The sequence below is a fragment of the Astatotilapia calliptera genome, chromosome 7, assembly GCF_964374335.1.
Source record: "Astatotilapia calliptera chromosome 7, fAstCal68.1, whole genome shotgun sequence".
In the NCBI taxonomy this organism is placed as follows: domain Eukaryota; kingdom Metazoa; phylum Chordata; class Actinopteri; order Cichliformes; family Cichlidae; genus Astatotilapia; species Astatotilapia calliptera.
The window spans coordinates 53,029,524-53,042,325 of NC_137428.1; the positions used below are offsets into that span (position 1 = coordinate 53,029,524).

General features: G+C 39.5%; 2 protein-coding genes across 3 annotated transcripts; one reads left to right on the top strand and one right to left on the bottom strand.

The window, feature by feature from the left end:
* Positions 1–1,054: 1,054 nt before the first annotated feature.
* On the bottom strand, positions 1,055–4,587 carry golt1bb (golgi transport 1Bb). 2 transcript variants are annotated; one of them, XM_026175452.2, is made up of 6 exons: positions 4,418–4,587; positions 3,720–3,811; positions 3,235–3,413; positions 2,861–2,942; positions 1,570–1,585; positions 1,055–1,477 (listed from the first exon to the last, which is right to left on the bottom strand). In XM_026175452.2, exons 1-6 carry the CDS (start codon positions 4,440–4,442, stop codon positions 1,470–1,472), a joined length of 402 nt encoding a protein of 133 aa, XP_026031237.1. In that variant the 5' UTR covers positions 4,443–4,587; the 3' UTR covers positions 1,055–1,469. The 2 variants fall into 2 exon arrangements, with proteins under 2 accessions (XP_026031237.1, XP_026031236.1); XM_026175451.2 differs by having other exon boundaries at positions 1,055–1,585; positions 4,418–4,585.
* An 849-nt stretch (positions 4,588–5,436) lies between these two features.
* Positions 5,437–12,798, top strand: slc35b4 (solute carrier family 35 member B4). The gene is made up of 10 exons (XM_026175450.2): positions 5,437–5,886; positions 7,114–7,227; positions 7,342–7,444; positions 7,546–7,595; positions 8,474–8,555; positions 8,658–8,718; positions 8,897–9,006; positions 9,118–9,193; positions 9,275–9,350; positions 11,135–12,798. The coding sequence occupies exons 1-10, from the start codon at positions 5,810–5,812 to the stop codon at positions 11,382–11,384; spliced, it is 999 nt and encodes a 332-aa protein (XP_026031235.2). The 5' UTR covers positions 5,437–5,809; the 3' UTR covers positions 11,385–12,798.
* Positions 12,799–12,802: the final 4 nt, after the last annotated feature.

Sequence of the window (12,802 nt, forward strand, 5' to 3'; positions counted from 1 at the left end):
AACACACTGCAATCTAAACAAGTCAGTCTGTGCCAATCAGCGCAACTCATCTGCAACACGCCTCTCTGTAACAGGACTCAACTGGTTTCCAGCTGCTTATATAGTTAAATCCCTGTCCTGTAACAACACCGTCACTGTTTTTGGATGAATTTGTTTCAAATCAATGAGTTTTCAGCTGGACTCTGAATCTAAATGGTTTAGACTTCTGTTTATATACATGGCAACAAATTTGGAAATTTATGCTAGTAAATCTTATATATATTATTGAGTATAACCACCGTATTATCACAAACAGATTGCATGTGGATGCCAACTTGAGCACATTCAATCGTACACTGATAGCAGACTGAATCCATTTAATGCTGTTGTATTGCCACCTTTGAATCCAGCAACTGACTACAAGTGGTTGCAGACTTGGTCCCTGCCTCTGAAGCAACCAAGACAATGAGATTAGTTTACTACACACGATCATACAGTCTCCAACCGCCTTCTTCCTTCTTCTAAATATGTCCCTGCTGCAACAACCTGAATAAAATTAGTAGGTCATTAGCAAGACTTGACTACATGCTCAGGTGGCAACACCTAACCATACTGAAGTTTAAATAAATGTAAGTAAATATAAGTTTTTGGAAGAAAATAAAACTACTTTTAAAAGTACTTTTATTGTACCATGTTAATTTAGTCATGAGCTGCTGTAACATGAATCAAATGGATGAATTGCCACCTCAGCATCAGTCAAGTTCTATAAAGTCTAATGACCTACTGATTTTATTCAGGTGTGCTGCAGAGGGACACATGGAAAAGTTTCAGGACACCGGCCATCGAGGACTGAAGTTGAACACCTGTGCATTAAAGGGTAAAACAGCTTGTTTCAGAGGACATGTGCATTAGAGGAGCTTCACCAAGGCCCAGTATGGGTGAACCATGTAAAGCTCTTCTAGTAGAGTCCCTGAATAGAAGATGGAGCTGGGCTTCTTTTAGCAAATCATACTGTTATTACCCAAAACGCAGGTAAGACCTGGGACATCTAAATTACTTACGCTACAAAACAAAATTTATAAAATGCACACTTTATTTCAAGCGCTTAGAAAAGTTACAGTTAAACATCTCCATCCAGGACAATATAAACTGTTTTTACATTTCTGCCACATTTAGCTCAACTGCACATTTTTTTAAAGTATAAAATTCCACTAACTCTTCATGGAGGGAAAAAAAAGGCCCTCAGTGTCTGTTCAGGCACACAGATGCTGTCACTGTCCTCCGAGTTAATCCAGTGGTCCCAGATTATCAGTCCATAAATATCAGAGTGGAATGACATAAAAGAGAAACTGCTTTCAGCCTTAAAAAAAGATCTCTTGGTAATGTTTTCCAGTAGCAGTCAGAAACAGTTTCCCTCTAATAGAATTAAATGTACAGTCAGTCAGACATCCACAGATGCGTGTGTCTTTTGTGCAGAGTAATGTTTGGATTCACAGCTCTGGAATGGCAATGGTCAAAATATACAGTCACCATGAGGCGGTAAGAAACGCTGAAACTGTCCTCTTTGTTATACCATCGTGTTGCTCTCACCAATTTTGTCCACCAGCTGAAATAAAACATGAAAAAGGGCAGAATTATTTACGAGTTGTTATGCGAAGGATGATTTAAAATAACATGTATGAAGCAGAACATGCAAGGATGATGATGTTGATAATGCAGTGAGGTTTTTATATTGGTAAACAGCTGTAAAATATTAGCAACCACGGCAGAATTAACTGATCCTGGACGCTGACGGTTTCCAAGAAGCTACAAAAGGCTTCAAAGACACGAGACTGAGCGGGGAATCCCATGAGGTCGTGCTCAGGACAACAGGGACCCTGTTATTAGACTAGATGAGAGAAAGACCAGAGCCCTCTCATCTAAAAAACCTTCCTCAGCTTTTGGAGCCATTTCACTCTAAAAATCTTTAAAGCCCACATAGATCAACAAAGTAATATCAGCTTCTTTAAAAACTTTCAGCTGCTTTTTGCCGTAAATGCCATTTGTATCATCTAATGGAAAAAGTTCATGTTTAGCTTAGAGAACTAATCCCCAAATATTTTGATAATCAATTCTTTGCACTTAACATTATTCAAATACGAATAAAGAAAACAAATCCCTGGTTCCAGCTTCTCAAATGCAAGACTTTAAATGATGTATTTTAGTCATATATGGTGGTAAACTGAATTTTGTTTAGCACAAATAAAACAAGATAGTTTAGTATTCGTATAATTATACTTGCATGACTTTTTAGACAACGGGCTGCAAGTACCAGATTTTTCCATGTCTGCCAAAGACTGTATTTAAAAGATGGAGGAGGCCACCGTGACACCCTTTGATTAGCAAAATTCTGCTTCCAGGCCTTGAGCTTAAATAGATGCAAGGTGCGGATCAGACCATGAGTCTGAGTGACTCGGCCACAATGTAGGTGGCGTACCCTGCTATTTCAACTACAGCTGGAATCTCATGTACACAGTGGACATCATGTTGTATTTAATGAAACCTGAAAGTAGCAACTGAGACCATAACCTAAGCAGGAGAGCCAGAAGCCATTTTCTCATGCACTTCTATAGAATCTGACTTCTTACTGCAACCAGAGAGGCTTGCATAAAAGAAAACTGCAGGTGCACTCAGAGAGCACCTTCTCCACCATGACCAACTTTTATTATTACTGCATCAAAGATTAGTGGAATCTTCCTCTCCACAAAGTTTCATCAAATTCAGACAGTGTTTATTTACTGTTAGTCCTGCAGACAAATGTCATTGAAAGCCTTATAAAGCTAAACAATATTTGTGATTAGTGACCCTTATTAAGGTTAAAGTGCCTGAGAGTGACACTTACCGCACTGATCCCCGGTAAGCTGAGCAAAGATCCGAGCACAGGCACTCGTCTGATGAATCCGACTGCCACCGGGAAGAATCCCCTGTTAACGAGTGCAAGAATAAAGTGAGACTTGGAAATTGTTTTGGACATGTGCAGAGGAGAGATAGTGGACAGTGTTGAATATGGAGGTGCCAGGCAGGAGGAAAGAGGGAAGACGGCAGAAGAGGTTCATGGATATAGTGAAGGAGGACATGCAGAGGGATTGAGGTGACAAAGGACGTTAGGTATAGGGAGAGATTCGGGTAGATAATCCACCGTGGCAACCCCTAATAGGGAGCAGCCAAACGAGGAAGAAGAGGAAAAGGAGTTCAGCCCTTTCTGACTGAGCTGACCTGAATAAGAGGAAGAAACCGTAGATCTCCAGAACAACCCCAACAATCGGCCAGCCAAGCAGAACCACCAACACTCCTCCCAGGAAGAAGCTGGTGGCTTTTAGTTTGTGCCTCTGGAAGAAAAACCTGAAGGTACGCTCGAGGCCGATGACGAACGACAGTCCGGAGACAAATAGAATCTGCACAGGAAACAACATGTCACGGGTCCAAGATCTTTTAGGTTATATAGGATAGACTTTCACACTGTGTTATAATTACTAGGTAGGTTCTGTGCTCACAGCAATTTTTAATCTAATAATTTACCTGATATAAACATTCATTTTTAACATCTGTTTCCTTTTTACTGCCCTGCTCTAGAGCAGCAAAGAAAAGATCAACTTCCACTCACATCAGCAAATGTGATCATATGGACCAACAGCCAAATGGCAATCAACAATACAGGTACTACTCTGATATATCAATGAACCCAAAAACCATCAACTCACATTTCCAATGGCAAGGAGAGCTTTATCAAAAAACAGCATCATCCCAAAGAAGAGGAAAAACACACCAAACCCCGTCAGTCCCATCCCAATCTCTGCAGACATCAAGAAAAAGAAAGAAGTTATTAATAAGTCGCATGATCTACTTTGGTTTACATGGATTTCAATTTTATTAAAGAAATGCAGAATGACTATTCATTAAGGGGGGTATTCATATTCATTTCCAGCTTCACATTTTATTACAAGGCAGCTTTGCATGATCCAGTCCAAAATAAGCCTTGTTTTTCTTACAGTGGGACTCTGGATTAGCCAGCTTTAAGCAAGCTTTCTTATTATTGGCTGCCCTTTGCAGACAGAAGGTTTGAACAGCAGGTAGGTGGGACTTCTGTGCTGACATCACACAGCCAAGTGTAAAAAAACAACAAAAAAAACCCAAGCAGTTAAATGACTCGTGCACATACGCTAACCTCGTTGGTTTACACTTCGGCCGTGCTCGATATACGTTTTTTTTTTTTAAAACAAGAAACAAGTGAAAAAGAAAAAAAAAACAGTTCCCCTTTACAGCTACTTCACGTGGTGACGTAGCGTTGCTCTCAGCCAATCGTGTTTGAGCTGCTGGCCTCGTACATTCAGCTAAACCCGGTTTCGCACAGAAACACTAGAAAGACAAAGAACAGCATAGAAACAGAAGCGGCTCTTACTTTGTGAATCCGTGAGCGAAATCATTTTGGTATCCGCTGAAGACTCTGTCCAATCACCAAGAGGTCGCAACGACTCAAACTGGCAGCTTTACGAAAGCAGCGTAGCCAAAGTGTTGATGCTACAAGCGGCAGTAGCAGCAGTGGAGGCAAAGGTAGCGGTTCATTACGCAACCACGTCAGCCGGAGCCACGTATACGCGCACGCCAGCAAAGATCGTCTATGATGACACTCACTGATCCAACACACTCTGCCAATTTTGCTGTCTGTGTGTGCACGTTTAGAAAAAAAGTACTTGTTATCCTTTGGTCTTATTAATTTGATTTATTTGGCTGTTGTAATCATTTAACTGTAAGACATCTGTAGTCCAAAAATATATAAGGTGTCATATCAGATAATTATTAGATGTTTCAAATTGTAAATGTTATTGATATTGGATCGATGCTAGCGCGAAATAATCAGTACTTTATTTTTATCCCTCAAATTTAGTATGTAGATCATTGAATTGTGTTATATATATATATTTTAATTAAAACATTTGGAAAAAGAAAAATGTCTGAACCTTTTTTGGCTTGACTGTCATATCTATTTTATCTATAGTCTATAACATATTTAAAAACAAAGTCCGTCAGAGACAGGCATATTTACATTCCAGCTCTCCAAAAAGGTCATTGTTAAAATCCATGAAACGCTGATTGTGTTGACTTTTTATTATGGAAAGTAAAACCACAGTGATTTAAATCTTTTCAAAATTTGCAAATGGATGATGATTCATGTCATAAATCCCAGCACCCTGCTCTTCCCTATATAAGCTCCCTTCATAGATTAAAAGTAATAGTATCAGTAATAATCTTCCTGTATTTACTTGGTATCAAATCGATACCAAAATTTGCACGATCATAGTTCATAGTGAGCAGCTCCCCTGCTCCAACAGCCTTGCGTGGCTTCATGTACCTATAAAATGAGGCAGAGTGATATCTCATTATTTTTCAGTCTGTAATGAGCTGCGCATGCGTGTCGTCAGAGCTGGACCGTGATTACGCTGAACGCATATTTATTCATTCGTTTGTTACATTTTTCTCTAATATTCACATGTAGTGTTGCTTCCTGTACAATACGTTTTTTAACTCGTAATGTGTTACATGAAACTATAAATATTACGCACACGGGAAACCCCTTTTCCTATTTTTTAAATAAACTACAACTCCCATGAAGCACCTGGAACAAGGAAGAGCGAAATCTCGGATTCAGACGTGTTCAGCTGAAACCGGAGTTTGTGTGAAAGCACAAGAAGTCGGACACACAAACCGCTGCCGTAATGCAAACATGCTCCGTTCATTGTCCCGTTTGATTAAGTGACACATCTTCCACCGAGTTTTTCCCGCCGTGAACACCATGGGGCCCGTGTTTGCCGTTGTTCTTGTTTTTGTCGGCTGTTGTAGCAATGTGGTGTTTCTGGAGCTGCTTGTGAGGTCAGTGAGAAACTTACACCGTGTCTACACCAATGCCTCATGAAGACTTTACTTCACAAACGTTTGTGTGAACAGTTTGTTTTTAGATTCCTCGTTGCACAGGTGTTTTCACTGAATTCATACAGGAAGTGAAGTCTCGTTTGCATGTTTGTCTAAGTGTCTGAGTGTTACTAAGCTACCCTTCTCCTCCTGAATAATTTTAACTCGTTTTCAACGGTTTTTGCTTCTTAAATCATACTTGATCAAGACGTTTTTTAAGTTACTCCTGACCTCACGTAGTTAATGGATGGTGTTAACGAGAAAACTGGCTACGCTGCGTGCAGTATATGTAGCAGAGCAGTATCACTGTGTGTCATAATCACTTGCATTACGAGTTTATGCTGGAAGGAGTTCAGTCTTTTGACATGTACTTTGTGCTTCTGTGGTTATTCGGTGTTTCTGTGTTATCAGCTGTTGGTCAGTGTTACTGAAGTGAAAGTAAGAGAGTGGTTTCCTGTAGTTAGTGAGATTCTATGGAAATACTTTTACTGCACACTTATTTGGTCCAAGTTTGGACCTTTTGCCTTCAGAACTGTTTAATTCTCCCTGGCAACAGATTTAACAAGGTGCCTATGATTGGCTGATGAGATAATTTATTTAACAAGAGCTGAGCAGGTATTCCAAATAAAGTGTCAGGTGACTATGTGTATGCACAGTGTCAATACTATACACACCCATATTTGGGGTGTCTGTCAGCACCTTGTTTTAGTTGTTTGTTTTTATCCCCCCTTCCTTACCTGTGAAAGTTGTGCGTCCATACAGGTGAGGCTGGGTGTAAATCTGACTGTAAATTTAAGAATTTCTGAATAAATAATCACAGCACTTGTGCAGGCACCTGGCTCATATTCATTTAGATATCCCTATGTCTAGAAACAGCCATGCAAAAGCCTGCTCATGGTATAGTATCCATAGATTGGGCCACATTACCAAAGACTAAAACTAAAGATTTACTTCTATCTTTATTTTCTTTTAGCACATTTATTCTGAAGCTAGTTTTTATTTTCATTACAGTTACATAATGCCATTCAATTATACTAAGTGGGTATGTAGATTAGAGAAAAAGTTATACATATATTGCTCTTTTTTTTTTTTTTTTTCCAGTGTATTCATTTTTGAAATGTCTGTCGTTAGCATTAAATGATGCATTATTAATTAACTCTTGGCTCTTTTTCTTTTTTTTTTTCATAGAGATTTTCCAGGATGTGGCAACATAGTCACCTTTGCTCAGTTTGTCTTCATCGCATTGGAAGGTTTCATCTTTGAAACAAACTTTGGACGCAAGAAACCAGCAATACCTATTAGGTGAAAATTAAATAATTTATTAACAAAAAAGATTGACGTGAATATTTTTCAGCTGGTGACTTTTTAAAGCTGACACTGAATCACATTGTCCATTATTTATTTATTTTTTTTCAGTAACTATGTGATCATGGTGACCATGTTCTTCACTGTCAGTGTGATCAACAACTACGCTCTCAACTTCAACATCGCCATGCCTCTACACATGATCTTTAGATCAGTAAGTTTCACACTATGACTCTTGAATGTTTCCTGTTATCACTGACCATCACTTCCTTCACCAAAACCTGATCTCTGAACTGTTTTCTTGTTTCTCTGTAGGGATCACTAATCGCTAACATGATCCTGGGAATAATCATCCTGAAGAAAAGGTACCCAGCATCCCCCAACAACATACACAACGTTTCCCCACTATGTTTTTGACTTTGTAAATTTAGCAACTAGAACGCTTCATGGAGTGTACTTAATGACCACACACTTTGATTAAATGCTAATAGGATCAATTTTTTGCTGACAGAGATTATAATGATCAGGGTTTTATTCCGTGGACAGACAGTTGCAAAAATCCCTGCATCTGAACTGATTCATTCATATTTCATAAAGACAATCCCGTGTTCCACAAATTTGGCTGTTTTATAGAAATAAAATCATCTTCACCAGATCCTGTTGGAGCAGGTTTACTACGACAGTCTGATTTACACATTCATCTTCATTGTCTTGAAAGTTTGTAGTGGTGCTGTCTACAGTACCCATCATTATATTTTATACATTGATAGTTTTAAAGATGGACATAGCAGCCAGGTTGGACAAAGGAAGCTATTGTGGAAACACCTGCATTATATCTGAAGGCCACCAGATGACGCTTGCTTAGGTTGCAAAGATACTTCCATACTATAGAAGTCTATGGGAGGAAAAGCTGTCTGTGTTCCCCCTCTCGGTCACTCGGTTTTGGTTATATTCAGTAACAAATACATTCTATTTTGTAAATCTTGGTTACATTATGTTTAGGAACGGAGAATTATCCGCTCATTGGTTAATGAGTCAGCTTTCCTCCCTTCCTTGTCCCAGCCAAGTTTTCAACCAAGGTGGCGACAATGAAAACGCTCATCTCGGGCTTAAAAATGCAAATTTTATTCACTTTTTTTCAGCTGTGTAGTTGAAGCTATTGAAAAGAGGAAGCTTTCAAATCGAAATAAAAGTTGAAAAGAGTCGTAGTGAATCTACCCACATTTTTCTTCTCTCTCCGCAGATATTCGGCCAGCAAATATCTGTCTATAGCCTTAGTTTCTGCAGGTATCTTCATCTGCACCATCATGTCTGCCAAACAAGTGGTGAGTCCTCTGCAGAACACTGGGTACTGCTGCAGTTTGACTGTGAGTCATTTTAGCATTTGTTTAAGTGTGCTCTCATAAACTGCACTCCTGATTTTGCAGAATGTGTCAAATGAGGGTTCAGAAGACCAAGGCTTTTACACCTTTATGCATTGGCTTATAGGTGAGTGGCAGCTGATGCTGGCTTTTTGCAGATATGTGAATATCGGTGTGTATGTTTAGTAGTAAGTCACAAGTTTCTGTCCAATCATTTTGTGTGTTGGAGGCATTTGCAGGGGTGGGAAGTCATGTTGATCATGACATGTTGATAATCCATATACATGTTGTACGGATGCATTCAGGTATCGCCATGTTGACCTTTGCCCTGCTGATGTCTGCGAGGATGGGCATTTTTCAGGAGACACTGTACAAGAAGTATGGAAAACACTCCAAAGAGGCGCTCTTCTACAATGTGAGTTTTCCTCCAGCACCAACAGCCCAGGAATTCACTCCACAAATGTTTTCATGGAGCTGTTTTAAAATGTGCAATCCTTTAACATGATTCCTTTGCATCTTTTTGCAGCACTGCCTGCCTCTGCCGGGCTTCCTGCTTCTCTCTACAAATATCTACAACCACTGTGTCCTCTTCAGTCAGAGCTGTGAGTGCCGTCAATTCATTCTGGGAGTCTTTTTCAGAGTGCGTGTTTCATCACAGGTGTCAATGATTACTTTCTTTGCAGCTCCCACGCTGATTCCTGGGGTCGAACTGACCGTGCCGATAATGTGGATCTACCTGCTGATCAATGTCATCACACAGTATCCTACCAAAACAAGTACTTTTGCAGTTTGCTTGTACTGTTTTTCTCTTTTCCTACTAAACACAATATCACAGTTCATAACTTGCTTTTTTCCCCCAGCAGCTAAAAATAGAAACTGTAACCTCAGCTTATTGCTGTTTTATTAAATCACAAATTTAGATCCAAATGACCTTCATCAGATGCAAAAAACAATGTTCATATCATTAAGCACACACAGTTTTAAAGAAATGTTTACACCCACATACCAAGCAGAGTTTAATCATCTAATTAGGCAGAGATAACTGTCGAGCACTTCACATATGTGTGTGCTATTAAAGCTAATATTAAAAAAAAAAAATCGGTTTAGTTTGATCAATCTTGTCTCAGCTTGCACTAAAGACACATTCAGCCCACTGTTGACATTATGAACAGCCGTTGAGTTTGAAAGTATCGCGCTCTTACTGGACTTAAAAACTGTGGTGTCACAAACAGCTCTTCACACCACAGCAGAGGATCTATCTGAGGTGGCCCTCGCTTCAGCAGCCCTGTGGTTTTAGTCACGTCTGGGCGGGATTCACAGAGTCAGCAGGTCTTAGTCCCACAGATGGTAGCGTCGCTTCTCGGCGAGCTCACAGATCAAGTATCCGGACATGTTCACAGCACTGAGCCCGGTTTCTGTGACAACATCAGTGAAGTAATACCTCTCGTTGTGAGAGGCCAGCTCATGTTTCCCCTGAGTGGGTTGACAACTCTGTGCTGATGAAGGCTTGTTTGGATTTTCTTTTGTTTTGTTTAAATAAAGGCATGAAAGGCACTGCTGTAAAGGAAGAAGGTGCTTGGATTTTTATACCAAAAGTCAAAACTGCAGCGTGGTTTTAATCATGGAAATTTTATACATCACCTCTTGCTCTAAGTAGCTGACTCATCAAATTTCATTGTTTCTGAGCATCAGCTGAATTTTGATTACTGACTTTGCCTTTATTTATAATGATAAAACAGAGTTATTTGGGCAAAGCCGCTTATGCGCTGTTTTTAATGCTTAACTCTTATGCTGGTTCCTGGTTGGGCCTCTCAGCTTAGAACCAAAAGCGTGTCTGAGATAACTTTGGTAGTGATATCCTTTTTATTTGACAATACAAAGCCGTGTGTTCAGAGCAGTCTGAAACCAGAGCTTATGGTTCACAGAGATTACTTGTACATATACTGATTCATTTGAAATTCAGAAAATATTCGTGGGGATTCAGCCTTTGTAGCATGTATGTAAACTATAATGCTGTCTCAGTAAGAGAAACAGTATGACCCAGAATCTAAATTCGTGCTGTAACAACTGCTAAAATAGTTCGTAACACAAAGTAATATTATAAGTGAGAAAACTAAAGAGTGGCCCTTATTTTTTTACTTTAAAAAAATGAAAGTTTAAGTTGTTTTCCTAAATATTTGTAAACTAATATTAATTAATGGAACTAAACTATAAATCAGCTGTAAAATAAAACCTTAATAATCCACTATGGGCTTCATAGAAAAATGTTAATTTAAATAAATACTACAATAATTTACCAGAATAATTTTATATTACTACCAAAACTAGGTTTGAATATTTCTGTTATACACGGGATCACAATATTAACTGATTAATCCCTGCCTGATCTGTCCAGTGATGCTGATCGTGAAAAATAACATTAATTAAATGGCGGTTTAGCTTACGAGGTCAATTGACACAGACCGTCTTAGCAACACGTGAAGAAATTAGGTTTTTGTCTTCTGTGTCTCAAGTCTTGTTGCAGTCTTTAACCGTTTCTTCAGGTACGTTTGCATCCGTGGTGTTTTCATCCTGACCACCGAGTGCGCCTCACTGACGGTCACGCTGGTGGTGACGCTCAGGAAGTTCCTCAGCCTCATCTTCTCCATCATTTATTTCCAAAACCCCTTCACCACCTGGCACTGGGTGGGGACGGCCGTGGTCTTCGTCGGTACTCTTCTGTACACGGAGGTGTGGAGCAGCGTGCGGGCGGCTCTACGGGGACCCGACGCCAAAGAGAAGAAGGCAGAGTGACGAACCAGAGACTGGCGGTGGACAGAAAATCAGTTATCGTGTTGGACGTAGAGTGATGTTGTTATCCCGCAGCAGTTTTATACAGTTTTAGGGTCATTTAGATTTATACTTGATTACACGGTGCTCAGTCATACACCACCTGAACAGTTTAAAGGATGGTGGTGTTCTGCATTTTTATTGTTGTCAGCAAATCCCATGAACAGATCAAATCCAGCAGATTATTAAAAATCAGCACAGATTTATTGCTAGGAGCTTTTTGAGTCAATTGAGCCAGATCTCATTCATGATGGATTTATTTATTTTAATTCCACGTGTGAATGAATCTGTGTTTTGTCTGTCTGTGCTCTCTGACTCCAAGCACCAAGCCCATTCGCTGTGACTGAAGATGTAGATCTCTAAAACCAGCTATAGTCAATATTTTTACACTACTTGATCACGTGACTACTTGATTATGGTGATGAACCCACAGAGAGTTTTCACCCTCTCTTCAGGCCCAAAGAGATACATGCCATCATTTACCCCAGAACTTGTTTTTCTTGTGCTTGATTGCAGAAAGTTGTAAAAACGACTTACTGTGAGCTTCCTGTCAAGCATTTTACCACAAACTTGAAGAGTGATTATTAGTCAGATTAAATTGTCTTTTTTTTTTTTTCATACAAAATCCATAAACATTCTTGTTTCCGCTTGACAGACTCTAGGTAAAGATGTTTTCAGTGTTTAATCTGTTATAATTATAATGATAGATTTGAAGGGGAAAGAAATATGTTTGCAGCATGTATATGCTGTGTCGACAGTTTTACTGCCCCCTGTGGCCAAAACGTCAGATTTTCACACTAAAGTCCCACTTTTCCAGCCGGTGTCATTTAACGAAATCATTTCTGAATACAGCTGGAGACTGTTTTTATCAGGACGAGTTAATATTTTATTTTGTAGGTACTGTTCGAAGTGTGTGATTGGGGGTCTGGTGAGAGCTTTGTCAGCCAGTGCAACAGTGTCGGTCAGTGTTGTGTTGTAATACTTTGGCTACACAGATTCTGAGTTTGGTCTTTATTTTGGATTTGCTAACAATAGGAAAAATACGAATACTCTCGGTGTTAGGTGTTTTAACATTAGTACCTCATTATGGTGCGTTCACAGACACAAATTCAGTGCCACTTTTCTTTTTTGCCTATGATGTTGTTTGGATATTTGTTTTTTTAGCCTCTAGCTGCTCCAGGTTCGTGTTCATTTTAAGGACTTCACCGATTCATGTGTGAAGAGCTGCTGGAGTCAGATTGCGTGATTAGATAGGGGGACAGGTTATGCAGTGCATATTAAAGTCCCCGTGTCCTTGTCATATTGTCTCAGGTGTATTTGTCAACAATAAATCTTTACACTCCCTGGTGACTGAAATTAAAGTGGGAACATAGCTGAAGACT